The sequence below is a fragment of the Labrus bergylta genome, chromosome 16, assembly GCF_963930695.1.
Source record: "Labrus bergylta chromosome 16, fLabBer1.1, whole genome shotgun sequence".
Classification (NCBI taxonomy): Eukaryota; Metazoa; Chordata; class Actinopteri; order Labriformes; family Labridae; genus Labrus; species Labrus bergylta.
Genome location: NC_089210.1, coordinates 8,607,417 through 8,618,697, shown reverse-complemented (window position 1 = coordinate 8,618,697; position 11,281 = coordinate 8,607,417). Strand labels below are relative to the sequence as shown.

Genomic DNA, 11,281 nt, shown 5'->3' with positions numbered 1-11,281 from the left:
CATATGTTCAGATTTAATAATTCCAGTGATTTTTATTTATTTTTTTGTAATGTTCTATTTTAATTTTTCTTTTCTTTCCTCTGTCATGATGCTTTTGATGTCTTGTGTGAAGCACTTTGAATTGCCTTGTTGTTGAAATGTGCTATATAAATAAACTTGCCTTGCCTTTTTCAGTTTGAGAGTCTGACACAAATAGGCCTATTCCATTATTTTCTCAAGGAAACAGATTTACCAGATAAAGTTAAATGCTGATGTAGGCCTATACGTTTTTATTTTTTAGCTTAGAGATACATTTATTTTTTCTTCGTTTCAATGTATTTTTTAATTTTGACTGACCGTATATTTAAAACGGTCTTTGAGGATATATTTCAAAATGTATACACCAGACGGTAGTATTTCATTTTCCTTTAATATTTTATTAGAGTTTCCAAATGAATGATTTTTATTCGTAATGATGTAATTCAGTGGTTCTCAAACTATGGTAGGCGTACCACCGGTGGTACGCGCGCTCCCTGTGGTGGTACGTAAAGGAATCTCCACAATATATAAAAAAAAAAACGTTCAGCATAAATCGACAACTTTTGTTGTTGTTGTCGTACTCTTATCTTATCTGTCTTGTATCTATTGGGTTGTATTTATATCGAATGTGTTTCCCCCTCTAAATTAATCTAGTTTTGAAAAGTTCCATTCGATATTCAGTTATTTACAGGAGTTCAGTACTGAATCAACAGCAAGCAGCTGTAGGCCTACATTAACATATGGGATCTGACGTCAGCCCAGCGTCGGGATATGACGTCAGCCCAGCGTCGGGATATGACGTCAGCCCAACGTCCGGATCTGACGTCAGACCAACGTCGGGATATGACGTCAGCCCAGCGTCGGGATCTGACGTCAGCCCAGCGTCGGGATATGACGTCAGCCCAGTGTCGGGATCTGACGTCAGACCAACGTCGGGATCTGACGTCAGACCAACGTCGGGATATGACGTCAGCCCAGCGTCGGGATCTGACGTCAGCCCAGCGTCGGGATATGACGTCAGCCCAGTGTCGGGATCTGACGTCAGACCAACGTCGGGATCTGACGTCAGACCAACGTCGGGATATGACGTCAGCCCAACGTCGTGATCTGACGTCAGCCCAACGTCGGGATATGACGTCAGCCCAACGTAGTGATATGACGTCAGCCCAACGTCGGGATATGACGTCAGCCCAACGTCGGGATATGACGTCAGCCCAACGTCGGGATCTGACGTCAGACCAACGTCGGGATATGACGTCAGACCAACGTCGGGATATGACGTCAGCCCAACGTCGGGATATGACGTCAGCCCAACGTCGGGATAAGACGTCAGACCAACGTCGTGTTATGACGTCAGACCAACGTCGGGATATGACGTCAGCCCAACGTCGGGATATGACGTCAGACCAACGTCGGGATATGACGTCAGACCAACGTCGGGATATGACGTCAGCCCAACGTCGGGATATGACGTCAGCCCAACGTCGGGATATGACGTCAGCCCAACGTCGTGGGCTGACGTCAGACCAACGTCGTGATCTGACGTCAGACCAACGTCGGGATCTGACGTCAGACCAACGTCGGGACATGACGTCTGCCCAACGTCGGGACATGACGTCAGACCAACGTCGGGACATGACGTCAGACCAACGTCGGGACATGACGTCAGACCAACGTCCGGATATGACGTCAGACCAACGTCGGGATCTGACGTCAGACCAACGTCGGGATCTGACGTCAGCCCAACGTCGGGATCTGACGTCAGACCAACGTCGGGACATGACGTCAGACCAACGTCCGGACATGACGTCAGACCAACGTCGGGATCTGACGTCAGACCAACGTCGGGATCTGACGTCAGCCCAACGTCGGGATCTGACGTCAGCCCAACGTCGGGATATGGCGTCAGCCCAACGTCGGGATATGACGTCAGCCCAACGTCGTGATCTGACGTCAGCCCAACGTCGGGATATGACGTCAGCCCAACGTCGGGATCTGACGTCAGCCCAACGTCGGGATCTGACGTCAGCCCAACGTCGGGATATGGCGTCAGCCCAACGTCGGGATATGGCGTCAGCCCAACGTCGGGATATGGCGTCAGCCCAACGTCGGGATATGGCGTCAGCCCAACGTCGGGATCTGACGTCAGCCCAACGTCGGGATATGACGTCAGCCCAACGTCGGGATATGGCGTCAGCCCAACGTCGGGATATGGCGTCAGCCCAACGTCGGGATCTGACGTCAGCCCAACGTCGGGATATGGCGTCAGCCCAACGTCGCGATATGGCGTCAGCCCAACGTCGGGATATGACGTCAGACCAACGTCGTGATCTGACGTCAGCCCAACGTCGGGATATGGCGTCAGCCCAACGTCGGGATATGGCGTCAGCCCAACGTCGGGATATGACGTCAGACCAACGTCGTGATCTGACGTCAGCCCAACGTCGGGATATGACGTCAGCCCAACGTCGGGATATGGCGTCAGCCCAACGTCGGGATATGGCGTCAGCCAAACATCAGGATATGAATGAAAACATTCATTTTGAAGGATGTCACTTGGACATCAATAGTGAACGTTTAAAAGACGATCAAAAACTACGTCTCTTTAACATCCAGTATCGACGTCTACAGGACTGCCTTATATGGTTCGGATTGAACGTTTTTGTGACGTCTTTCTTGGACGTTAAAAAGACGTTTAAAAAAGACTTCATAAAAACTTTGATTCTGAACCAAGGGAAGGTGTCCTTTAATTAATATCACATGAAATATGTTGCACTTCACATTTTGTGTGTATTGACAATAATAATGGTTATGATGATGCAACTGCATGTTAGTAAAGACAAAACTAACACTTTAGCTAAAAACATTTTTAAAAGAATAAATTTCTCGATTTTCACTTTAAAAATACGATTATTCACAGCCTAACAGAATTTTAAAAAACTCACACAGACTGATAGTGGATGCAAGCTTTTATTTGAGGCGATGGCAGTGGCAAGGTTTGAACAATCTAAAAAATGTTTTTATTTTAGGCCATCCAGAAAAATGTTTAAATACAGAGGCTGTTTTTTTTTTCTCGTTTGATATGTCCATTGCTTAAATACAGTTTGTTTTATCTGAAACTGAACATATTGTAAGCTGTATGTGCTTTTAAAGCACAGAAACATCATTTCAGAATGAATTCATAATCTTGTTAAAATATTTATTTAAACAGATGCAATAATGTCACACAAAGTTTAAAGCTCTTAAATGTTATTCAGTATACTATCCATAAAATGTAAAGGTGTTTTTTACATGTGCAATGCTTTATTTTTATAACATGACCATAAGACAATTTAGGTTTTTTCATTCCGATATTGATGGTAAAATGATTTATTATGGCTGGTGACCATCACATAAACCCCACCCTTTAAGTACAGTTGCTATGTCTGTTGGGACAAACAGCAGATTATGTGAAATAAAATAAAACAGTGGCAGACTTACCATTTGCGATATTTAATAATGAATTATTTAATAGATATATGCTTTATTTTGTTAGACAGGTGGACAAGAGCTGGCCTCCCATTTCAGGTGTTGGCCATCTAAAAGTTTATTGGAAAGTAAGCTAATAAATACTTCATGAATATGTTGAAAAAGCTGTATCCAACACTGATTTTTCAAAAGAAAGGGGTCTACATCTATGATATTGGATAAAGATCATGCAAAAGCTAACATGTCGCAGGTTAAAAAGTTTGCATTTAAGTAAAAGGCATTCATGTTTTTTACAGTTTATCTAACTAGTCCTAGAAAAACTAGTATGATCAGAGAAATGTCAAACCAGAAAATTATTTTGTTCTTTGACATTAAAAAAAATTACATTTGTTTATTCTCAAAGTGACCTATGTTTTTGTAATCAATGTATTTCAATATTTAACGCTATTTCTAGAAATATTAGTTTTTCTTTAATCTTTAACTTCCCTGCTTTCATTAAAGACAACTTAACATCTAGCTAGCTAGCTGACTAACTAGCATTCAATTCATGATATGCTAGGTGATCCTAGGATAGCCACTTTGTGATGTAATTACAGACTGTATTAAAATAGACATAGCCATCAGATGTCATCCTTTTCTCAAATATAGTTTTGCAGCATTGCCATTATCATATTTGGACATATTTCTTTCTGTTTTGTAAAATGATGGCGATTCCCCGATGCTAGTTCTTGGTAGCTAAACTTCACCATTGCTGTTCAGAGGGAGGGGTTTACAATAGTCAACAGTCATAAAGTTTAGGATCTTATTTTAGGATAGAAAAAGGGCATTTTAACTGGATTAGCAGTATTGGTTGGAGCACTGTATGTGTTCATAAACATTAGTATCCTAACTTACATAGGGAAATATTTTTTGTAAAAAATAAATACATAAATAACTTTTTTTTTCTCTCAGAGAAATCAAAGTTTGTGCTCAGAAGAGAGAATCTAAACATTCGACTGTTTTTCTCACACAGTGCATTTACAGATAAACAGATATTCTGTGTTATTGTCAGGCAGTATTACTTCAGGTTTGAGATACATGTCACATTCATTCTACAACAAATGTCATTAATACTAAAGTTCAGCAATTCAGTACAAGTATACTGTGTGAGTATTAGGCTGAAGCTGATAGTTGGCTATTCAGAACTGAAGCACACTGCGGTCCAGTTTGTAAAGTGGATGTAGATCTTTTTAGCCACTCAGGACTCGTTTACAATAAGATCAGACTGGTCTGTGCTTTAAAACTCATGCCTGTGATACATGTCGGGGTCGTAGTATTTGGTGACCACGACTCTGTTGGCAAACTTTCGGCCGGTGAGAGCCTGCATGGCTTTCTGACAGTCTGCAGCGGAAACATACTCAACGAAGATCTGGAAAGAAGATCAAGTCAGACAAGTGTTTAAAGGTATGAAGCACAAAGAGGGCTGTAGGGCTACATTTTATTTGATTTAAAAGTAAGTTAAGTTCTGATGACACAAACCTGAGTTCTAACATGCCAGAACCAGACAGATAGAAAATTCTCACCTTCCCACAGCCAGGGACTTCCACACCGTCGACAGGTCGAGGAATCTCAATGGAGCGGACACTGCCATACTTGCAACACTCCTCTTTGATGTCTTCCAGGATCTCCTCATAGTCCTCATCCTCCACCAGCTCCTCAGGCATCACCATATTGAGGAGGCACAACACCTCCGTAGGCATGCCCGAGTTCTGCAGCATCTGCAGGCCAGGGACCTGTAGTGTCACTGGGGTCTCTATGATGGAGGTCTGCAGAGTCACAGACATCAGCTTAGTGGGATTTAATGCAGTAACTGTAGACAGACAGGACCAAGATCCAGACTCACAGCCTGTTCCTGATTCCAGATGTATTTGGCTTTTGTCTTTATTTAGTTGTGTTGTCTATATATGAGGTATGTGCTTGTGCATGTATTCCAAACTTAATGAAAAAATAATGTCATTTTTGCTTGCGGTTTTTTAAATATATTTTTTTGTTTTCTATATCGGACTTCTGTGAATTACCTGGATGTTGTTTTCAGAGGAAGTGACAGATGAAAAGAATTGGTACTCACAGGATTGGCGTTTTTAGCCCCCACACTCGCTCTTTGGACGATCAGCTTTTTGTCTCCTAGTTGCATCCCGTTGAGTCCAGCAACCGCCTACGAAAGTAAACACACAAACTCACAGTAACACATTAAAGCTAAACATCTCCAAACCTCACAGAAATAAACATAATACGCACCTGATCTGTGGCACAGACGTCAACGTATTCACAGAAGGCGTAGCCTTTGGACAGAGACGTAGCACTGTCCTTCACCAGATTGAACGCTTTGAGAGGCCCGAACGACATCAGGAGCTCCTTCACCTGCAGAGAGCAGTCGGACACAAACACCTTGGAGGGATAATAACAGTAAAAACAGTGAACAGGTTTTTAAACTACAGACTGATTCTAAATGTCACATCATTTATATAAATAACATGAAAGTGTGTCAATCAAACTGGATTTTAAGATGCTTCATTTTTATGTTGAATCATGGTATTAGGAAAAGAAGAGACAGCCGAGTAAAATCTAGTTTGAAGTTTCAAGAATTCTGCTGATGTGGACCTAAGCCATAGGACAATAACTTTTTAGACACAGATATACCACAGCCAAATAATTAGCAAAAGTAGAAATATTCTCTTCTGACAAACACAGCAATATAATAAAAAAAAAGAAAACTATCTCCATTTTGTTAACTGTATTTCACTTTTATCATAAAAGTAACTAAAGCATATGTTTCTTACCCTTATATTACAGCTGAATGAACCACCACCATCAACAACACAACAACCACACCCTGTTTTCTGAATGATCAAGCCTAAAGGACCCTTAACGCGCTCCAAAGCATAATGGGAAAAAAGAGCAGCCAGAGGAGGCAGCGGGCTGTAGGAGTGTGTCCCTGTTAGGACAGGATGTCTTACTTGCCTTGTGTTACATGTTGGCATGGCAGCAGTAGATGAGAACTACTGAACAAACTATGAGCGCAGACTTAACGATCTTACGGCCCCTAGCTGGGGACAAAGTGGGGGAACAAAAATGAAAGATCTGTGAGTATCAATGCAGCACCAGAGACTGCAAGAATTCAAAATAGAAATAAAAAAAATACGTCAGTGAATGATAAATATTTAATGAATATAATATACATCAGTGTTCAGGTGCTCTGTGAAGTTATAAATGTAACAGAATGACAGTTTTGATTTGATGAGAATATAAACAGACCTGCTGTCCTGACAGCAGAGACAGATGTGGATCTGATTGATAAAATAAATTAATTAGTTGATTGATTTCTCCTTTAAAGTCTGGCACTCAGTATTGATGGTGTTTATTAGTAAATATTCACTCTGACTTTTTGTATTTTTCAAGAAAAAATACACTCATACCTTTTGTTTATTAATTTATTTCCCTTTTTAAATCTACTTTGGGCGTGACAGTTTTTCTTTTTTTTTTTACTCAGCCACTTTCCCTCTACCAGTCTGATTCTATTTGGTATCCCATAATGCCTTTCTACAACCACCAATAGAGACAAAAAATATATTATCTAAGTACTATCAATCAGCCTGTGATGTGAATATTCTTGACTTTTCTTACCTTTCTTTCGTCAGAATGCTGAACATGAGAAAGGTATTTCCAGTAAGAGCCATAAAGAGTTCTTCAAATATTCATGTATGATTAACAAAATAAGATGATTCATGTTTGATTTGACTTTAATCAAAACAAGAGCTTTTTTCTTTAAAGTTGAATCACTTGTAGAAGTTGTCAACTGTGATTAAAAATACCTAAAAGACAGAAAGAAAACGTAACGAACATGAACTGATTTTATACTGTGTAGTGATCGTTGTTTTGTTTTTCTAGTTTATGTTTCTAATGAAGATTAAGTTCTCATTGAATTTATTTTTTGTCTTTTCTGCACACATTACTTATGTGTCTAAACAAAGAAATGTCAAAAACAGATTTTGTGCATGTTTAAAATGTGACAAACACCTGGGGGTGGAAAGGGTAAAGGGAAAGGGAGGACACATGAGATCACCTGTCGAATGAGTTTTCAGGTAAATACCTGGTCATCGTTCAGATAGTTGGGCAGACCTCCGATGAACAGTTTGTGAGGAGAATCCGGGACGACAGTGGAGACCACTCCTACACACAGTAACAAATATTTTCAGATTATGTAGAACTGAAGGTGCAGAGCTGGGCACACGCCTGGGAAACTCACCTGGGACGTGGAAGGCGGGCTGCTCTGAGATTCCAGGTAAAGGTCGGTAGTCGTGAGGCCGTCTGATCTTTAGCGACTGACCCTGAAAAATGATTCCGTCGAAGGCCATCGCCTGCGTCGTCTCGTCTACAGAACGAAACTGAAGAGACCAAATTATCTGCTTCAGAGCGTCGACATAAAAACACCATGTCAATTTATGAAAATAATAGTTCTACTAATAAAATAAGTGGAAAGTAGAAAAAGAGGACATGACTCTGCAGCTGGACGCTTAAAATCTTAAGCGGTACCTGTGAGTTACTATTAGGGACTTTTAAACAGTTAATCGTCTCAGATGAGAAAATAAAAGAACCACATGTTTGAGCAGAGTTTACAATCCGGGCCTGCTGATATGCAATTTGTGGGCATGGATTCACAAACTCTGGGGATGGTTTGAAACATGATTTCTCTCTTCAGAGAACAAAGAATGGACCGTTTCCAGGGCGACCACATCTGCCATGTAAAAGCTGTGAAAGTCCCATGCAAAACACAATATAGCATTTAACAACCCTTGAATCTAGATAAACTGGATTTACCTGGAGGATGTGGTTTACCTTAGTTTGCCTCTGTTTCCTGTTTTTATGCTTAGCTAGGCTATGCTAAGCTAACTAGCTGCAGCTTCATATCCAACATGTTAACATGAGAGTGATGTGAAATGTCTCATTTAACTCTGAGAGAGAACACACCTTACAGATTAGACCTCTGCAACAACCACAGCTCATTCTGAAGTTGAAAGAAGAATAACAACTTCCTCTGATCTTTCTTATGTTTCAGCATGGATACATGGAACACTGTTGAGTACAAACCTCCAGGAAAGCAAAGTTTTTGTCCTGGTTGATCTGCACAGCGAGCACAGGGTTACTGGGAGCCTGTGAGAGTCCGGCTAGTCTCATCTGAGCGTTGAAGAACTCAGCCATGGACTCCTGAGGAGGAAACAGACAGATTATTGGAAACTCTGCAGCATCGACAGATAAACATAAAAAAAAAACAATACTCTACCTCCGTCACTCCAAAGGGAATATTTCCCACATATAGCCGTCGGGCCTGTCTTGTCATCTGACTGCCAACGATGGGAACCTGTGTGGGAGCTGCAGACAAGCCGGTGGCGGTAGAAGTGGCCAGAAGAGCGATTGTTGGAATCTGACCGGCCGCTAAGAAGAGAGACAAATGAGGATCTAAATCTCGAGTAACCACTGATTTGTTTTTTTAAAATGATTCTTTATCTCATCACGACTGTATCTGTTCAGCAGTGTGACACTCCTGTATGTGTGAACCAGACTGACTGTAACACACCTGTACCAGTGGAGCAGTCTGACTCTTACACTCCTGTTGCGTGGGCAGCAGACTGACTCTTGCACTCTTGAATGTGTACACCAGAATGACTTTTACACTCCTGCCTCTGTGCAGCTGTGACTCATGCTGGTACCTTGCATAGCTTTATACTGCAGCGGTGTGATGTGTTCAAAGCCAGGAGGAGGAACGTCCCAGTATTTGCACGTTCTTTTCTTCCTTGTTCTCCTGGGAGAGTGGCTGAATGCAGAGAGACAACATAATAAAGGCCTTCATAAAGTACATGCAGTGTGTTTTCAAACTGAAAGCCAGCTCTGATACCATACAGACCTGTGCTTCTTGTGGTCCCTGGAGGAGCTCCGGCGGTCGCGGCTCTTGCGTTCTCGGCTGCGGCTCCTCTTCTCTCGACTGCGGCTCCCTCGCTCTTTGCTCCAGCTGCGATGTTTGTCTCCTCGGCCTGGAGATCCACTGCGACTCCTCTTTTTATGTCGTTCTCTTTCTCTCTCTGCGTGGACAGCAGGAAGCCATTACAAGGAGCTTTTCTTTTGAAAAATATATCTCTATACATCCTATAAGTTATTTTCCTTGTTAATTTATAACTTCAATCTTAGAAAACGAATAATAATTAATTATAATTTATATTTAACTTCTCCTAAATGTAATGGACTTCATAATGCTGTAGTGAAGGACGTGCGAACTCTTCTGGCACTGACTTGAATGTCCACGGAGAAGCTCTGCTCTCATAAAAGGTCAGATTTCAGTGTTTTGTTACTTTGTGTATCTTTAGTTTGTTTTTCATCTGGGACTATTATGCGTTTAACATATGCAACAACTTCCAAGGTCAATCTTTGCCAACGAGAGTTATACATTGCACATTTCTATTTATCATTTTACTGAGAATTATTTATTTATTTACTTACTTTATTTACTCAACAATGGACTGATTTTTTTTTTTTTTTTAAATAAAAAAAACTATGAAAAATAGGACATTTAATCACATAAAACAAGTAAATCAGTAATACATCTGATTAAATTGGAAAAGGGGATTTTCTTTTGCTTAAAAATCGTGGAAAATTCGAATGTTTTACAAGTTGTAGGCTATTAGCTTCAGATCATTTGGGATTTTCCACAAGTTAATTTATTTACTTGGTTATTGTCATGAATGTAAATGATTGTGGCTGTATGAATTATAATAGAAACACATTTATGAGGGGGGTGATGTCAAATATTATCATTATTTCATAACAAGAAAGTTTGTATCAACTTATCTATGATGTAATGCAGCTGCTTATAATTGACAACGAGTGGAAAACCAAATTTTAATAATTCAAATTGTCACATAAAGTCATTTGTACCCACGTACATCTCTGTAAAGTGGAAAACAACATCAAGGATATTTTAATGGAATTTGTAAAGGCAGGTGAGTTCACTATGAGGTCTCAGGTAACCACAGCTGTATGAAGCCTTTGACAGGATGAGATCAATGCAGCATGAAGCTCGATGCAAAACATTGTTTACGTGACAAAAGGGCAACAAGCAGGGGCCATTTATTGGAAACTTAAGAGGCTTGTCAGGACGGGATCTTCATTCATAAAAACACTTGGAGGAGCTAATGTTACGCACTATGCTAGCTTGAAGATCAAACAGGGACAGGCTGCTGATACTCACCCTGTCGGTTTTCACTCAGCTGTTTCTCAAACTCCTCAAAATCAGACATTTCAACGATTTTCTGTGACGCTCAACAATATATTGGCCTGTCTTGTTCTGGTGGGCTTGATGAAAACCGATCAGTTCGCTGTGTCAGTGCAGCAAACACCTCTGAAATCTGTCACTGAAGGTAATCAAAACACACCACGTCCGGTTACATTTCAGAATAAAACTACTGCTCACCATGTTTATTTTTTTCTAGTTTGAGAAACATAAATAATGGGAAGCTTCGAAATTATAATCCTATAAATAAAAGAGAGAAAAACAAGCAGACAGCACCTCATACAATTTTTTTTTTTTTTTACAAATCTCTGTCTTTCTTCTATTGCAAGAGGGACCAAGATTTTGAATTTTCCTGATGTACCTGAAATTACAAAAACCCTAAAAGGCAAGCACCTCTAGGTGGGCGGTGGTGTTGTGTTTGGCACTGTTGCCTCACAAGCCTGCGGGTTCTGGGTTCAAGCCCCAGCTCAGGTT

General features: G+C 40.9%; 2 protein-coding genes across 3 annotated transcripts; one reads left to right on the top strand and one right to left on the bottom strand.

Annotated features, from left to right (window-relative positions):
* The first annotated feature begins 789 nt into the window (after positions 1-789).
* LOC136183042 (micronuclear linker histone polyprotein-like) lies at positions 790-2,674 on the top strand. Its single transcript, XM_065964782.1, has 2 exons — positions 790-2,522; positions 2,635-2,674. The coding sequence occupies exons 1-2, from the start codon at positions 790-792 to the stop codon at positions 2,672-2,674; spliced, it is 1,773 nt and encodes a 590-aa protein (XP_065820854.1).
* A 300-nt stretch (positions 2,675-2,974) lies between these two features.
* On the bottom strand, positions 2,975-10,970 carry LOC109992959 (splicing factor U2AF 65 kDa subunit). 2 transcript variants are annotated; one of them, XM_065964693.1, is made up of 11 exons: positions 10,766-10,970; positions 9,428-9,602; positions 9,234-9,337; positions 8,807-8,958; positions 8,614-8,730; positions 7,772-7,910; positions 7,616-7,695; positions 5,764-5,913; positions 5,594-5,680; positions 5,049-5,291; positions 2,975-4,894 (listed from the first exon to the last, which is right to left on the bottom strand). In XM_065964693.1, the coding sequence occupies exons 1-11, from the start codon at positions 10,812-10,814 to the stop codon at positions 4,763-4,765; spliced, it is 1,428 nt and encodes a 475-aa protein (XP_065820765.1). In that variant the 5' UTR covers positions 10,815-10,970; the 3' UTR covers positions 2,975-4,762. The 2 variants fall into 2 exon arrangements, with proteins under 2 accessions (XP_065820765.1, XP_020501406.1); XM_020645750.3 differs by having other exon boundaries at positions 5,764-5,886; positions 10,766-10,969.
* Between the last annotated feature and the right edge of the window lie 311 nt (positions 10,971-11,281).